Source organism: Theobroma umbraticum, unplaced genomic scaffold (assembly GCF_002168275.2).
Source record: "Theobroma umbraticum cultivar Fairchild unplaced genomic scaffold, ASM216827v3 scaffold_55.0, whole genome shotgun sequence".
In the NCBI taxonomy this organism is placed as follows: Eukaryota; Viridiplantae; Streptophyta; class Magnoliopsida; order Malvales; family Malvaceae; genus Theobroma; species Theobroma umbraticum.
Genome location: NW_018397270.1, coordinates 1,652,872 through 1,671,492, shown reverse-complemented (window position 1 = coordinate 1,671,492; position 18,621 = coordinate 1,652,872). Strand labels below are relative to the sequence as shown.

The following is an 18,621-nucleotide window of genomic DNA, read 5'->3' as shown; positions in this document are numbered from 1 at the left end:
AAATTTATATTATATATTTTTTTCAAATTTTTATATGCATTATGTCAAAGTTCGAGTTTTTGTTTTAATTTAAAAAAAAGTCAAAAAGAGACAAATATTTAGAGAAGAAAGGAATAATTATTATTATTGTTAACTACGAAAACCTTTTTTTTTTTAAAGTAACTACAAAACTTATTTACTATTATTTTTAACTTCAATATCTTATTTTTATTTAAAATTTTATATTATTTTTAACTTCAAATTAAAGATATCAATGAAATCTGGGCTGAGCCCATCACATAATATTTTAGAATTAAAATAAAATAAAAAAAAATATGTTTATTTATAAACAATACGACCTTTGGGCCGAGCCGAAGTCGAAACATAAAACCCGAAGGCTTGAGCTGAGGTTAGGGGCTTGAGCGAGAAGTAGAGTAGCCTGACCTTGGACGCGTCTGCTCCGTAACAAAGAGAAACAATGGCCGCATAGGCCATAGCCATAACGTCCTTCGTGTCGGTGTAAGAAGGATAACAAGGGAGAACAGCTGCAATTCCCACTCACTTGTCTGCAGCTTGAACGGCTCTTTGAGAACCCAAAACAGAAAAGAGAGAAGAGATGAGATGGTGAGGCAGATAGGGAAGCAGGCCTCAGGAACGGCGAGATTGGTATTGTTATGCGTCGGGCTGCTGGGGATCGGACTCATTGCCGATTTCTTCTGGGCTTCATCTTCCCGCTTCAATCCTTCTCTTTCTATTTCCAACAACTGGTCTCCTCATTCTTCCAATGCCCCTGCTTTCGTCGTCCCCTCCAAGCAACCTGATCAATTACCCTCAAAGCCAAAGGTAACAACATCACCCATTTCCTCCCATTTCTTAGATCAATGGGGAATTGCCAGAATACCAATTTGCTTTGCTGTTGTAGGGAGAAAGTGTTGAAGAAAAGGCTCCCGTTCCTGAAAGGCTGTTATCGGCTACTTTTGCTGATTTGCCTGCTCCACAACTCAAATGGGAGAAGATGGCAGCTGCACCTGTTCCTCGTCTAGATGGGGCTGCAATACAGATTAAGAATCTTCTTTATGTCTTTGCTGGATACGGCACCATTGATTATGTTAGTACTACCCTTTCTACCTTCTTCCGTATAATATAATCCTATCATAATTAGGCTTCATTTGATTGTTACTTTTTACTTCCGGGAACATGAATTAAAAAAAGCATGTTTGGATAGAAACACAAATAGTATCAAATATTTTGAATAATTAACATTAAATCTATCACTTATCATTTTTGGAGTTCAAAAAAGCATGATTTTGCTTTTATATAGAACAAGTGTGTTAGAGTTGGTGTTGCATATTATTTATCCGCTTCATCTTTTATCATTATTGATTTTGCTTTTGCTTCTAGCAACTCTTTATGAAGAAAAAAGTAGCAATTGACCAAGAGTTTTATTTATTTCTTGAAATTTAGTATCTTCTTTGGGTTTTTGAAAGTAAGTTGTGACAGTTCTACTAAATGCTTTGATTTTGTTCATCTTTGAGATCATATTGCTATGGGTTTTCCTTGGTGCCGCTAATCTGAATTTAAAGTTCTTATATGGTGATTTTTAAGCATATGTTTATGCTAAATAGAGTAATAGTCCTTACTTTTTTCTTTTTTGTTTTCAATATATGTACCATAGGTGCATTCCCATGTTGATATATACAATTTTACGGATAATACATGGGGAGGAAGGTTTGATATGCCAAAAGAAATGGCACATTCGCATTTAGGGATGGTAACAGATGGGCGATACATTTATGTTGTCACTGGACAATATGGTCCTCAATGCAGAGGGCCTACAGCTCACACATTTGTTCTTGATACTGAAACAAATAAATGGCAGGACATGCCCCCTTTGCCAATCCCTAGGTATGTATAGCTATCAAATTTTGCAGGAGATGTACAGTAGTACTCTTAGAGGAAACACAATGTTCTTGCACCAGAATAACTTTGTATGTTTGGACGTAAGCATGTTTACATGCCCATTAAATGGGTAAATAATAGTGCTGGAAAATGGAAAAACAAGGTTGTTCGCTAGGGAAACCTTGTCTCTGCATGAATGACAAATGAGAATAATGAAGTTGTTTAAAGGACAAATCAGCTTTCTGGGAAATTCTTTTTGTTTGGGTCTTTTTGCACATTTGTAATTTCTTGTAATTTAAATTACTTAGGCTCTACTTTCCCCTACATTAGTGCATGTGTAAGCTCTCTTTAATGTATCTAGTCTGCATTTTGGAAAGAATCTAATTTTGTGCAATGTAGTTTCTGCTACTTGTTTTCTATCAACTTGTATAGTTTATGTCTCACTTTTTATTATTTGCCGAGTTTCCTTTCTTCTTCGTTTTCATTTCTATTGAGTAGGTTCTGAACTTGTCCACATTCACAGTTGACTGCCAATGGAATAAGAGAGATGCCATTATACTTCATTTATACATGGTTTTCTCTAATGCTGTTGGTGTGCTACCATTTCTTTCTGTGCCTTTAAAGCTACCATAGAACAAATAAATTGCATCTTTATCAGTAATTTACAAATTTGACCCTCAGAGTTTGTGGTTTGCTTCAACTGGCTTTAGCCATTCGATTCTACTTATAATTTTGGTTGCCTCATTCTCTCTTTCCCTCTCATTGTACATTTGCTGATACAAGTTCTTTGAGACATCCATTTTTCAGTAGTTCATAATTGTTCGAATGGGCCTTCTAGAAACTAGAAACAATGATTCTGGATAATGCAGTCTCTGGCTTAACTGGCAATATTGCATTGGTGGTTATGAATGTATGTGTTCTATGTCCAAGTTGTGGGGTTCTTGTGAACTTGACACTTTGAGTGACAGGGCTTGACCATTTTCAGGTATGCACCAGCCACTCAACTTTGGAGAGGTAGACTTCATGTGATGGGTGGCAGCAAGGAGAACCGGCATACACCTGGATTAGAGCATTGGAGTCTTGCTGTCAAGGATGGGAAAGCATTAGAAAAGGAGTGGAGGAGTGAAATACCCATTCCCCGTGGGGGACCTCACAGGTTTGTCTACTTGTTTTCTGTAATATTGTCTTTCTCTGTCAGTGGGTTGACAGATTCTGCTTTTTGTGTTGTTTGGAGTTTTGGGTGCATGTCCTTGATTGCAGTGATTTACATTTGCGTTGTAAATTGATGGCATCTTATCTTGACATGCTTATCTGCTTTGTATATAGATGAAAATCTGAATGGATTAATGTATCTATGTTTAGTTTGTGCCATTAATCAAATGATATGTAAAGCAAGTTGGACATTAGTTGGATTTCAGGATGCTGTTATTGCAATTATTCAGTATTATCATATTTTGTTGTTAGAAATTTTTGGGTTAAATCTCCAGTTTCTGATATGTTATTCTCACTTATGTGTAGTGTATTTCTTCATATTTTCAAACAATGGAATTGGACTAACATAGAACCTTTATCCAATATTTAAGAAGGAAGAGAATGTAAATTCTGTTGGCATGATTGACACATTGAAGTTGTTGGAAATATTGTTCTTGATCATTACATGCTGCTTTGATCATATGAGTGTCTCTTTGTTTTTGGGAGCTAAGGAAATAGTAGTTTGATTTCAATTGTTTAGTCCTTGTACCGTCTCACCTTTACTTTATCTTTCAAATGTTTTTTATGTAGGGCCTGTGTTGTGTTTAAAGATCGGCTTTACGTTATTGGGGGTCAAGAGGGTGATTTTATGGCCAAACCTGGGTCACCTATTTTCAAATGCTCACGAAGAAATGAGGTAAATGGGTTATTTTTGTTTTTTCTTGATGGTTCTGTTTTATTGTTTTTAACAAAACAAGTTCTATGTCATGTTATGTCTGTCTGTTTTCTGAAAGCATTTTATATCATTTTCTTTTGGTTAGCATAGAACGTATAAACAGTGAACTTCCTACTTGGCATGCAATGTACTAATTTATTGATGGTATATTGGCAGAGCTCAGTTAAATTTATCGTAAGATCTGAAGAAACCAAATCTCTCTGAATTTTTACTGAACTGAATGTTGTTAAAGAACCCACCAAATTGAACTAAGATCAACCTGGTTCACTTCTGTTGATAAACTTTTTACTATATTTTTTTAGAGTTTTGTTCCATTTTACTAAATGTGTATTAATAATATATAGTTACAATATTTTATATGTAAATAATAAAATATAACAACTTTATGCATTATTAAGTTATTATTACATGGTTTAAGTGAATAATTATGTGTGAATGCTTCTAAATTATACTAGGAAAAGTTAATCTTACATGTATTTGTTTTATATGCAAATGTATGTAATGAAGATTGTAAAATGATTTTGATGTATATTAATATTTTAATATATTATATGCACTTATGTATGCTTTAGCTGAGGTATCAATTTTTTTAGGAATCCAAATTGAGTCAAATTAAATTTGATTGATTTCTTAATATTGAAATTGAACAAAACTAATTATACAAGGAAAATAATGCCAAACTGAACAGTTGAGACTATTTTGGCTTGGTTTTAGTTTTCCTCTTGTTTTCTTGCACCTCTAATTGTTTCTCTCACCTTGCTTTTCTCCCTGCCTCATCCACCCACACAAGAAACCACATATTTGCTCATGGATGTGTGTATGTAAATCTTATCCAAAGAACACAGTGCTATTTAAAGATAAATAGATTTTCGTGATATCCAGTCCATATATTCATGCCATGAGATCAGAGGTCATGTTACTCCCTACAAGTATACCCTACTATCCATCTTTCTCGCTTAAAATTGAAAATTATGTAAATTATGCAAATGAAACATGTGGGTTAGATGAGGGAATATCTACAAACTCATCACCAATGTTATTAGCAATGTAGGCAAAATGCAAGTGAGCCTTGTTATGTTATTTCCTCTGTTTTGAAAGCATTAATGTAATAGCTTTTTGTGAGTAGTTTATGATGCGTGATTTATGCAATGTGTTATATTATATTTAATATATGGGTATCATAAGTGATTAATTTTATGTGTTACAAATTGTGCCCTGGACTACTGGACTGATGTTTTCTCTAAAGTCAGATTATTGCATCTGTACCTTTTGGCAATAGATTTGGCATTTTCTCGACCTTCTGAAGATGATCTCTCCTTATTAGGTTTAATGAGTTTTCCACTGGTTGTCCTCCCTATCTTGTCTAATAAATTTTGCATTAAGTATATCTTTTCCTTTAAATAAATATACAGGCATATATTTAACTCATTTTCTAATTTTTCCCAGGTGGTGTATGGTGATGTATACATGCTGGATGATGAAATGAAGTGGAAAACGTTACCTCCTATGCCAAAGCCAGATTCACATATTGAATTTGCTTGGACAATTGTTAACAATTCTATTGTCATTGTTGGAGGCACGACAGAGAAACACCCTGTAACCAAAAAGATGGTTCTGGTTGGAGAAGTGTTTCAGTTTAATCTAGATACCCTGGTATTATCTTCTTATCCTTTGTATGGCTTGATAATAGAAGATTGTGGTATATATGGACGTATGTTACATGCACGAGCCGATATGTTTTTGCTGTGTGTGCATATGTATACATACACACAAATGCAAAGAAGACTTAGGTGTGCACATATATGTAGGTATATGCATATATCTGGCATATGTGTGCAACTATGTAATTATCCACAAAATGACCCTCTTCAATGCTCACACATGCCTCAATTTGAATTGCTGCAGCTCAAAATGTTGGCACTTCCTTGTTCCCTTCAGCTTTATCTACTTTATTTTTGGGCAAACTGCATTTCTCACACCAGTAGTTTTCACAGTTGACAGAAACTATTGTGTGGTTTTTTATTTTTGACATGTAGACTCAGTGGGGTTTCCTTCATTATGAGTAGGGAGTCACTATGTTAACTTCTTAATGAAAGGATAAAACAACCTCGCCATTTTACTCTTTTTATAAGACCATTTTAAGCTGAGAGTGTTCAGTTTTTCTTAAGGTAAAAAATTAACACTGCTACATCTTTTCGTTATGGAGGAAATCTCAAGGGCTCTAAGAGTTGGAAATGAATCCATATATGATTTTTGCAAAGCACGAAAACCATGGGGCGTTGAATGTAGTTTACTGTAATTGTTTTTAATCTCGAGTCAACTGCTTTATGAGATTGAATGCATTTTTCATTTTGCCATATGCACTTCCGTCTTGCTGTGCATCTCAGGCCTCATTTCTAAAAGTTTGAACAAGTTTGCAAGAAGTGGATTCTAATTTCCTATTAGATGCTCTGGTATACTTTTAACATGTATGCATTTCCGATGCATATATGTTACTATACTTTTTAGCATATATGCATCTGTATGGGATAATCATCATATATGATACTATATTCATAACTTTTGCATGTGGGCATATATTATGTCATGTAAATTACATTTTGAATGTTCTCTGCACTACATTTATAGTTTTTGTAATCTGCATATATCATTGCAGCAGCAGCAACAAGCCAACCTGACTGTGAAGTCGCCTGTTGTTCACATGAAGTGAAAATTTCGGCTACAGGGTGCCTAATTTAGCATCTTGCCATTAATCTCTTACGTTTGTTCATTCTGATATTGCAGAAGTGGTCCGTGATTGGAAAACTCCCCTTCCGTGTGAAAACCACACTGGTCGGATATTGGCGAGGATGGTTGTATTTCACATCTGGGCAGCGAGACAAAGGGCCAAGCGATCCCGCACCGAAGAAGGTCATTGGAGAAATGTGGAGAACCAAATTAAAATTGAACTCATAATCCATCTTGTCTTGATATTTACCAAGTATCTGCTCATTGTTTAAATCATTGTTATATTGATTATTTTTTGGCAGCATTCTTGTGGTATAGGTATTGGCATCTTTTTGCCTAGCTGTAGTATGTCATTGAGGACAGGAATAGATCACCATAATCAGTAGGAAATCATTTCACTTATGTAACTTCAATGTATGAAAAAGCAATTAAGCCTATATTACTAATTATTCATTTTGTCACATCTGGTTATAGGGTTGGATGATCCCATTTTTCCCCCGTGGTGTGTAATATGAGGTTAAGCATATTAACATTTATTTTTGCACTTGTACGGTCCATGAGTCATGAGAGCTGTTTCATTCAAGATTTTATTATTGGCTGAAATGGTTCTTTTCGTTTGGATAACAATATTCATTGGCACATGTGTGGGTGGGAATTAACTATTTTTAAACGTGGAATGAGACATTGTGTTGTCTCAAAATTTAAGACTTTAATTGAAAGTAATAAAAGAACAAGAGTTTATTTGAATTTTCTTAAATAAAAAATAATTTGTTTTTAGATATTATGTCATTTTAATTCAATGATAATTTTATATTTTTAATGATTAAAGAGTTGGTCCAAATCCTTTGCCGAAGATTACATTTTAAATGTTATTGGTAGATCATCAAAGAAATTTAATGTTAATATATAATGGTTCAAGAGAAGAAAATAAATATTTATAAGTAAATCAATAAACGTGATAGAAAATGAATCACACGAGGCTAATGGGAAGAATAAGTCTTGCTTTTTTATTTGTTTTTATTTCTTTAAAAAAACAAAAAAGGAAGAACATGGTCTTATGCTTTTTCAGCAAAATATTATCTCTCTTTCGATATATATGAAATTTAAGGAGTCAATTCAAATAAAAAGAAAAACATTTTTAATGTAGATGGCATCATGACCTTAAGTATACTTATTATTTAATTATTACTGATTTTCACGTTTTCTTATAAGTAAAGTATGTTAATTTCGGGTGCCAAAATGCGATTAGTCCTTAATGATCCATATAACTCAATCTTGTAAATGTATTTTCACATATTTTATATTTTTAAAAATGTGAGATTTTAATTTTTTTTTATGTTTTAACTTTTCAATGATATTTTACTGGTTAAAATTTGAAATTTCAATTTCTAACCTTCAAAGTTCGAATTTTGAGATAGAAAAGATAAAATTTATATATATATATAAGTTTGGCTGTTATTAAGATTTTTGATTAATGAAACTGAATATATTTATTCATTACATTTTAAATATTTTTATTTTTAATTTTAATAAAATTTATTCAATATATAAGAATTCTGATTGTATAAATGTTTGTTTTAATTCTTAACACTGTATTGAACAATAAATCAATTCATATGTGCATATTTATTTTTTTATTTTCAAAATTATAATTATATAAAATACAAATGTTCCTAAAATAGTATAAATAATGGAAATTTTTTTATAATATTAATTTATAAATTATTCGATGTTATTAGAATTAAGAAAAATATTTTTCAACGAAATCATTCAAAAATTTAATTATATAATCAGTAAATATATTAGATAATTACATAAATCTATTAATAATTATAATAAAAATAATTACATAAAATTTTAATTATATAATGAGTAAATATATCTATTTTCGTTAATAAAACATGTTATAAATATATCCACGCTTATATATGCATGAAAGATCTTAAATAATTTAAATTATTTAAAATTCAAAATATTTATATTTAATTAAACTGAAAATATTCACGTGTAAGATAACAAAGACCAAGTATTCCTTGGTAAATGGAGGATTAGGGGCCAAGTGAACAAAATTCCAAAGTTACGGGGGAAAGTGGCAATAAGGAGAAAGTAACAAATCAAGGCACGTGTGTGTGCTGGGTGCAAAAGTGTAAGTCACGTCAATTAAAAAAAAATAAAGAATGCTAAAGTAGTGGGTAAATTCGTCATTTCAACATTTGTATTCATGACCTAACCAAGAACTGGAAGAGAAGAGGAGCAGGGAGCGAGTCCATCCATCCTCTATATGACAATACCAGTAATAATTTCTCTCACAAATATTTTTACTTTAATGGTTAAATAATTAGTGAAATTTTAAAGAAAAATAATATATATATATATATATATATATATATAAATTTGGTTTGGAGGAATTGGCCGGACGAGACAACCCACCGGATGTTGCGGCTCTCTCAAGTTTCAAGGCTCACCAGGAAGAAGGAAACAAAATACTACTGCTGCTACTACTGCTACTCTTTCTACTAAAACCATTTTTCCTGAGAAAGAGAGTGGTTTTTTTATTTTTGTTCGATTTTTTTTTCTCGTATGATGTCTCCAAATCTCGTGGTTTCCTCTTCAGTTCATGTGTCTTCGTCTTCGTCGTCTTCTTCTTCAGTTTCAGGTATGTCTTTCTGTCTTCATTCCCCTTTAAAGCTTGTTCTTTTTCCTCAGATCTTTCCCATTTTATTGGATTTTCTTCAAAATGGTGATCTGGGTACGCTTTAGACATTGTTTTACCTCTTCGTTTGCTTCTGGGTCTTCTTAAGCAAAACTTTGTCCTTTTCGTAATACGGGTTATGTCATTCATTGATCTTTAACTCTTTAAGCTTGAAAATATCTACTTGTTTACATAGATCTCCTTCATTTTTCTCTATTTCTAGTAAAAAGAAACAATAGGATGGGAATGTACGTTTTTCCCCCCCTTAATTTGGGCTGTCAATTTGGTTCCTTAGGTGTTTGGTATACGCTACAGCATGTGTCTTTTTGTAGGATATATCTTTCTTAATTGGAAAGCTATGACAATCTACAATCTTTTCACTAGTACTTGCCATTTTTAAAGTGGGAAAAAGAGCTTCCAAATGTTGAATCAAACGTTTTCTAGTCATTGCGAACTTTTGTTAATTGAGCCTTGGATCTCAATCTTTTCATCTCAATTTTGTTTCAAAGTGTGATCTGGGTATGCTTCATTCTTTCCTTTGGGTGATTGATTGAAATTCTCTCTCTCTCTCTCTCTCATCTTTAGAATGAAGACGTTAATGATCCCTTGTAGAATCTTTGTAATTTGACTGAGTTTGATTCAGTAGTTCTTTATAAACCATTCGAGAGGAGAATAAAATAAGTCTGCTGTCAGTAAAATCTCAGCGAACTGGACTGGTAGTTTCTGATTCTCTTCTCATGGTTTCAGATCTTCATGGTTCTCTTCACTCCTTTTCTAAATGCTTGTGTGGATATAATTTCCTGAATAGTAATATACTTGTTGGAGGTCTAACTTGTGGATTCAAGTTTGCGGGGTTTTATGGGATTACAGTAGTCTCCACTCAATCACAATGAAGCTCTGAAGCTTTCTTGTAGGACATTATAGAACTTTTTAAAATTTTAAGCAGCAGAAGATATGTCTCAGGTACTTTAATTTTGTTTCTAGGAATAGTAATGGGAAACAGAGTGTAGCAGTGTTTGTATGGAAGTGTTCTTAATAACAATTACTGCAAACTGGGATTCTTAAATGGCTTTTTTAATCAGAAGACTTTGGGTTTTTTTATGGAGTTCTTCTCTGCAGTAACCATTGTTGAAGAATCTGATTTTTCTAATCCTGTTTTCAGGTACACTGATTTGATCAAGTTGGTCTGTTCAATTCTATCCTTTTTCATTTTCTTTGTCATTGTTTTTCCTGTCACTGAATTTGCTTTGTTGAGATTCTTGGTTTCCATATTGCTACCGTCAGATGTTACGCTCCATGTCACAGATCTGACTCAAATTGGCTGATTAACTATCAACCCACTCGTGCTTTAGCTCAAATGGAAATTTGTCATGATACCAGTTATTGGAATTTTAGTGCTGCTTCTGTTTATGTATGTGAATTTCATGAGAACAGTATTTTATCATGTAGAAGAATAATTTGAAAATGTGCCTTTTAGTGCTGTTATATGTGTGTTTATGTAAGTCCATAGTCTGTATTTTTTGATGCTTGGTTCATTATAACACCAGACTATATCTCTGTAATTATGAGAATTGAACTATTCTTCTGATAGCTAAGGTGCTTTTTTTTTTTTTTTCAGGAGGACTTGAGTTACTTGTCATCGTGCTGCTGGAAACCTTTTCTGTGTAATATCTTCTGCATTGTACATACGAAGCTAGATGGGTTCCAGATTCCCATCTCATCAGCTCAGCAATGGCCTTTATGTATCAGGTAGGCCAGAACAGCCTAAGGAAAGGACTCCGACCATGAGCTCAGTAGCCATGCCTTATACTGGTGGTGATATTAAGAAGTCAGGAGAATTGGGGAAAATGTTTGATATCCCTATGGATGGCTCTAAGTCTAGGAAATCTGGACCTATAAGTAATGCCCCTTCAAGGACTGGATCTTTTGGAGGTGCTGCGTCACATTCTGGACCAATCATGCCTAATGCAGCACCTCGGGCAGGCTATACCTCCTCAGGCCCTGGACCTACTGGAGGCATGTCTGGTTCAGCCTCATTAAAGAAGTCAAATTCTGGACCCTGAATAGACATGGGGATCCTGTAAAGAAATCATCTGGCCCCCAATCTGGTGGAGTAACGCCAAGTGGACGACAAAACTCTGGTCCTATTCCTGTTCTTCCTGCAACTGGTCTCATTACATCGGGGCCTATCTCATCTGGCCCACTAAATTCTTCTGGGGCTCCTAGAAAAGTTTCTGGTCCTTTGGAATCAATGGGATCAATGAAGGTACATGGTTCTGCTGTTGCACATAATCAGGCTGTGACTATTCTGAACCAAGATGATGAGTTTTCTTTCAAGAGAAACTTTCCAAAACCTATATTATGGTCATTGATACTGCTTTTTGTGATGGGTTTCATTGCTGGTGGTTTTATTCTTGGAGCTGTTCACAATGCCATTCTCCTCATTGTTGTTGTGGTTCTTTTTGGTACTGTTGCTGCATTATTTGCTTGGAACTCATGTTGGGGGAGAAGAGCTATTATGGGTTTTATTGCTCATTATCCTGATGCTGAGCTCCGAAATGCAAAGAATGGGCAATTTGTGAAGATCTCTGGGGTATGTGATTTAATGATTTAATTTGGTAGGATACCTTTTTTTTATACTGGAATTAGAGATTGACAATTACATGAGTGTCCAATGTTTTTAAACACTGTTTTGCTCAAGTGCAAATCCTTTCTACCCTTTTTTTAAGGCTCTGAATCTCTAATCTCCCTCTTTTGGACTCTTAACTGTCTGATCCTTGGGGCTTGTGTAACTGAAATTTTTTTGAGATTGCATTACCCATGTTATTTTATTTATTTGTTTATTATTGGGAGCGGGGGGATATGGCTAACTATTTTAAATTTGTATCTTAAATTCTCCTATCCTGTTTGCAAACAAGTTTTGAATATCAACTAAAAATAAATCAATGGAAGTAGCAGTATGTTACTGGGAAGAGGTATTAGGATTTTCAGAGTGACACTGTCCCTTAGAAAGTTATACCTTAGAGAAGAAGGTGGTGGTGGGTAGAAGTGAGAATACGAGGAATGGGAATATTTGTAATCTTATTGTATTTTATATTATATATATACCCTATCCTATTAATTATTGTAAAAATTTAGAACTGTAAAAGGTGAAAATAATTTCTGGATGGACCGACTGACACCAATTTATAAGTCAATTAAGTTATTAATTTGCTTACTAGAGACATTGAAAGGCCTGCGCTGCATTCTACCTGATCATTTCTGGAAATGGTAAAGTTGTCTATTTTCATATTGGTGCCTTAGATTCATACCACTTGTGTGGTGAACATGAATATTCAGAGTAATGAATCCATGGGCTTGAGTTAGTTAGCATGTCTTTCTGAGTTAGCACTCTAATTTATAGATTTTCACAGTAATGTTATGTAACATACATATTTGAACATCGATAATCTATTCAATATGTTACATGTGAAGTGTGATGTTAAAGTGAATCTGTCTAGATGTTGGTTTAAATTTGCCAACTAAGTTCCTGTGATAATTACCATGGGGCTGAGCCTGCTCATCCAGATTTGTCTAGACATTTATGAGCATTGGTGAAGATACGATTCACTTTTAGGCATGTTGTATGTTGTCTAAGTTGTAGGAGCTGAAAAAAACTAGTGATTTTGGTAAAGCTTGTGTATATATTTTTTTTATTCTCTAATTTTACCTGGCTCCCTACATGTTCATGACATCTAAGCGTTTGCTTGTATTTCTTGAAGGTGGTAACATGTGGTAATGTGCCTCTTGAGTCATCCTTCCAGAAAGTTCCTAGATGTGTGTATACGTCTACTAGTTTGTACGAGTACCGAGGATGGGATTCTAAAGCTGCCAATCCTACTCATCGTCGTTTTACCTGGGGACTTCGATTGTTGGAAGTAAGTTATTGGAGTATTAAGTTCTTAATTTCAATAAGTACTTTGCCCTTTTTTAAGGGTTTTTTTAATCAATATTGGTCTCCCCACCTCCATGCTTTAGATTTTTAATAAAAAAGGCATGTCCTCATTGCACAATTTCAAGCAGTTAGAGTAATGCTTTTATGAGTACTCAGGTAAGCTGTGAACTGATACAGGTGGCTCCTACTTAAACAGTTATCTGCAAAGGTGTGCTGTAAACAAATGTTGTATGAGAAGATGGACATTGTCCCCATTTTCAAATTGGTGCTTTTATTTTTCAAGTTTTCATAGATAATCATTTTCTGAGTCTTTTCGTATTTCCAAAAATAATGTTTCCGCATTGATGTTTGATTTCAGGATGGTGAAACCCTATCCACCTTTCAGGTTGGCCTTTTTGTTTCTTTGAATTGAGTTGGGGGTTGGACCTGAAAGGTGTGGCTTTTTTCTTACTTTGAAAGGGGTTGGAGGTTGGTCAGGGCAGTTTTTTTTTTTTTTCCATTTCAAAAAATACTTGTGCTGGTGGTGGATCTTGGTCACCTCACCCCACCATGAACATATAGGAGAGATTTGTTGTGAACCAAAGTCATATAGTTCAATTTAGTGAGTATCTATATTTGCTAGCATGATTGGCTAAACAACAATCTTTGAGTTAGTGTGATTAAATTATATTTTTCTTTTTATTTTGTGTTATTTTTTAGATGGGGCAGGGTGGGGTGGGTATGGAGATTAATTTTTTTGTCACAGGGTGAGTGCGAGATGAAAATTTTCCCCTGATACGGGGTGGGATGAAATATTTAAGAGGTAGGGTGGAGGCAGGGCAGCCAAGAAACACCTCTGCCTTGACCCATTGCAACCTCAGTCTGATGGACATTGTTTCATTTCATCTGTTAAAGTCCTTCACTATGTCGTGAGATTTAATGGGAGGTTTGTGCCTTTCTTTCCCTTTGGTGTCAGTTGATATTATATACTGAAGCTTCTGTCTCCTTTCTCATGTCACTAAGTATGTGAAAGCATTGCTCGACTAACTGTATTCATGTTTCCTCAGAAGCTGGTTAGTCTGTCATTATTTTTTCTTTATGCTGTCCAAGGTTATCTAATTGCATGGGGTTCTTATCTGGGCTGTTGTTCTGTCTTTTGAAGGATTTAATTTAATTTAATTTTTTGCTAGAGCTTTGAGATTTTTAAACTTTCAAATGTAACCTTCTTGTGTCTATCTTCTCGACAGAGGCGTGCAGTTGATTTCTACATCTCCGATTTCCAGTCAGGTTTGAGAGCATTGGTAAAAACGGGCTATGGAGCGAGGGTGACTCCTTATGTTGATGACTCCATCATCATTGATGTTAACCCAGCCAATGAAACATTATCTCCAGATTTCATTAGGTGGTTGGGAGAAAGGAACCTTTCAAGTGATGACCGTGTAATGAGGATGAAAGAAGGGTAAATGTTCTCTCTTATCGATAGATGCACTTTCCTCTTGAGGACGAGTGATATTTTATTTATAGAGCTGAGAGTTGAGTTGGCAAATTCTTTCAAGTCATTCTCTAGGATCGTTTGTTTTATTTTCTTCAGTGATAATTATCAATAATTATATTCTCTAGCTATGCGGATTAGGTGACAGCAGTTTTCATGTGCCTTGGAACTGAGATGAGATCGTGAGCCTGAAGCAAGGTTTGCTTTTGGGATGATCTTATGGGCTCAGATTGATGCGGAATATAAATTGTGCAACTTGTTATCATAGGTTTACATAATGTTGCATAAATCAACCCATTTATGGTTGAATTGACCACCATTCTATTAGTGTTGAAGGTAGTTATCAAATTGAATTATGTGAACAATAATAAAGTGAAACACGGTTCTCTCTCTTTCTTTTTTGAGTTGTTTTGGGGGTAGGCAGTTGGGGTTGGATGAAGGCAGGTTGAAAGCCTGTTCAGGTTGAGAAAGTTTCGAATGACTAAGACCAGCATGTGAATCATCTTTTTCTTGTTTCATTTTAGAATAAGTTGGTTTTGGAAAAATGCAGATCTAGTTGTGGCTTTGAAAATTACAAATTGTTGTATTTGTAGGTATATCAAAGAAGGAAGCACGGTTAGTGTAATGGGAGTTGTTCAGAGAAATGACAATGTGCTCATGATTGTCCCTCCGCCCGAGCCAATGACGACAGGATGCCAGTGGGGAAACTGTATCTTCCCAGCTGGTCTCGAGGGTATCGTATTGAGATGTGAAGATACATCGAAGAATGATGTTATACCAGTTTAGTAGCATGTCCATTGTAAACTTTTCCAGCTACCGTCTTTAAAGATTGATTCTTTTCTTTTATTTCTATTAAGATTTGGTGGTGCTGGTGGTGGCAGAGGTGCATATGAGTGACAGTAATGGTGATGGTTGGGGATGGGGTAGGTCATAGGTGGTGTGTTTTTTGTCAGTTTAACATGTTGTATAGCTCTTTTGTTTTTTTTTAAACTAGGGGGGAGTGGGGGCTCCAAGGCTTTTGTTATGGGGTTGGCTTGATCCTGGTAGGAAATTTAATGTGTTTGAGCAGATTGCAATTATGTTAAATAGAAAGAAAAAAAGGTTAAGAGGTATTTATTGAGTATATTGTGTTTGCATCACAATATTTGCCTTGTTTTGTTCAAATGTCCAAATGACAAGCTGGAAGTTGTAATATATCTGTTCAAGAATGCTTTTGTTTTGTGTAAAATACCTTCATTTTTAAATTTTAATTAAAATTCCATGAAAATTTATTAATTTTTAAATAAACATTTCGTTTTAAATGTTTAGACAGTATCAATGTTTTGTTTCTTTTTTATTTAGTGATTTCTTTCTCTCAGGTGGGCTGATTACGTCTTTGTATCGATCGACCATCCATGGAGAGCACTGGAGAGCACCAGAGTCCCGAGGGAGCACAAGATTCGGTGCTTGAGATCCCCGCTGATGCTCCCTTCGGGAGCCCCCAAATCGGGCTGCCCCCAAGGGAACAATATGCTCCCTGGGTAGCCCCGAGCGTGCTCCCTCGGGGGCACAATTGGGCTCTCCCTTTAAAAAACATAATAATAATAATAATATTTTAAATTAATAAAAAATAATATTATTTTTTTAATATTATTATATTCTCAAATTAATGAAAATATTAAGGTCTAGTGATAAACATTTTTTTGAAATAAAATATTTATTTCGTAAATTAATAATTTTTTTTTTATAATTTCAAACAAAACTTTGGAGAATGAGTATATTTAACCCTTTTATTGTCTCTTCTTTGAAAACCTTCCGTCGTCACATCCCCTTGTTCTAAAGCTTCCATTTCTTTTTATTATTTTTAATTTGAATACTTTGAAGTGTGGAGGTGGGTGATAATGTCATGGGGAGGAGGTAAACCATGGCGTGATTCAACATCTTCATTGACCAAAGATTGGAGTGCTATGGCTTCAGTCTTCAACCAACATCCCCACCTTAATTAAGATGGGCAAATGGGTGCACCAGGTTGGCTTTCATTTTAGGTTTCAGTTATTTCGAATCTTAATTATTTAGATTTGAGATCATTTCGGGTTCAGGTGATGGCTTTTAGAATCAAATCAAATTGGGTTAAGATTTTATCAACTCTTTTAATTAAGGTCATATTTTAATTAATTTGTGAAATATTTCTAATCTTGATTTTTGATATCATATTTTTTATTTTTTATTTTTTTTAAAAAACCATTCATATGGAAAGATAAAACCAAGTAAATTAAAAGTAATTTTCTAATTTAGAATTACTTTATATAAAATGTAGAAATACAAGAATAATGGCAAATTCTACCGTAAGATCATTATTTTTGATTTTACTGTAAGGCCAATTAATAAAAATCATAAGATTTATAATATTAAACTACAGTCATTGATTTAAAAGTGATCAAAAAATTGATAAACAAGTTCAACCTGTTAATAAGAAAATAAAATTAAAAAAAATAAAAAGTCAAGAGAGGAGGACTCTCTTTGATAGAAGAGTCATGGGAGATGAGAACTCTCCCTACAAAATGGGTTCTCTCCTAATGAAGGAATTTTTTTATAATATTTTATTGAGAGTTTCCTGGCCAAGTTTATTTTCCTTCACCCTCAATTAACTTCTTAATTTGTTGCAGCAAGGTTACAATATCAAGCCATTCCTGGTCTGAAAGTTTCCAAGACAAGAGACTTTACCTAAGGCTACTTCTAAGGCAATGCCTACAGGTATGTTATATTGCTTCTTGTGGCTCATGAAGTGCTTTTTTTTTTTTATTAAAAGAGTGTGAATTTGCATAGAGAAAGGATGTCAAAAGAATAGTTTTGTTATGACAATTCGTTTTACCATGTGATCTTTAGTAAATTTCCTTCTTGTTTTGATTGAATTAAATTGTAATTATGATAATACTATCTAATTCATGGTGATTTAGAAAATTTTTAGATCATTGTTACTTTCCTATATTTGAACTCACTGTTTTGAGTATCATTCAAATCAATAACTAGCTTATGGAATTGATTTAAAATTTTATAGGGATAATTTGTATTTTTGTAATTTTTTTCTTTTCTTTTCTATTAAAATTTTTTAAAAATAATATGGTTTATAAGTTAACAAAAATCTAATTGTGTTTGAACATACATTACTGTATAACTTCTTAATTTATGCTTTGGTATTTGTTCTATGTTTGTCACAACAATTATTCAATTCATAATCCTGTTTGAGACTGGTTATATTTACTTTGTAATACAATTTTACAGATACTGCAGTTAGAAAATATGTGACAACAATAATGAGAGATTTTGAGACTATGATAAAAACTTCTTACATGGATTTCAATTTGGAAAAAGGCGAAAAACATGAAAACATAGATGTCAACAAAGGCCAAGTCATTAACAAATCTTGTCGTCCAAAGAGATCAAAGAATGCCTTTGTTTTTTACTAGCAAGATGCGTACATATGTTGCTATTTTTTTATTTGACATAATTGTAAGTATTATTGTTCATTACATTATGAAATTTATTATATATTGATGTTGATGTTGATGATTAAATTTAGTTTATAATAATTATTTTTTCTTTGAAAGTGAATCCATTTGTTGTGAAAACAAAAAGGATAAAAAGATGAAATTAACAAATAAGGTGTATTAATATGCTCTTTTGAAATGTATAATTTTAATATAGTGTAAAATTTGAATGAATGATTGTAAATAATTCTTTTATCTTAATTATCTTTTAATAAGTTAAGGGAGATATTGCAAAAACTTTTGCATCTCTTCCTGATGAGAAGAAGTTAGTTTTTAAAAATTTAGCAGTAGCAGACCATTTGCGATATCTGGAGAAAAAAAAAACTCAATGCAAAGGCTAATAAGGTAAGTGTTATATGGATTATTTTATTATAATTTAAATATTGAAATAATATATATTTGAAGTAATATATATTTTTAATATTTTCTTTAATTTACAAGTATGTCTAAACAAAGTTATTGTTT

The 18,621-nt window shown here is 33.5% G+C and overlaps 2 protein-coding genes across 3 annotated transcripts; both read left to right on the top strand.

Moving 5' to 3' along the window:
* The first annotated feature begins 369 nt into the window (after nt 1–369).
* LOC110426320 (Galactose oxidase/kelch repeat superfamily protein) lies at nt 370–7,076 on the top strand. Of its 2 annotated transcripts, XM_021441526.2 has the most exons (7): nt 372–822; nt 902–1,087; nt 1,655–1,884; nt 2,864–3,034; nt 3,661–3,766; nt 5,252–5,458; nt 6,590–7,076. In XM_021441526.2, exons 1-7 carry the CDS (start codon nt 601–603, stop codon nt 6,758–6,760), a joined length of 1,293 nt encoding a protein of 430 aa, XP_021297201.1. In that variant the 5' UTR covers nt 372–600; the 3' UTR covers nt 6,761–7,076. The 2 variants fall into 2 exon arrangements, with proteins under 2 accessions (XP_021297202.1, XP_021297201.1); XM_021441527.2 differs by lacking the exon at nt 1,655–1,884 and having other exon boundaries at nt 370–822; nt 2,847–3,034.
* Nucleotides 7,077–10,828: 3,752 nt separating this feature from the next.
* LOC110426209 (protein SHOU4-like) lies at nt 10,829–15,896 on the top strand. Its single transcript, XM_021441382.2, has 4 exons — nt 10,829–11,817; nt 12,986–13,141; nt 14,385–14,596; nt 15,223–15,896. Exons 1-4 carry the CDS (start codon nt 11,476–11,478, stop codon nt 15,413–15,415), a joined length of 903 nt encoding a protein of 300 aa, XP_021297057.2. The 5' UTR covers nt 10,829–11,475; the 3' UTR covers nt 15,416–15,896.
* Nucleotides 15,897–18,621: the final 2,725 nt, after the last annotated feature.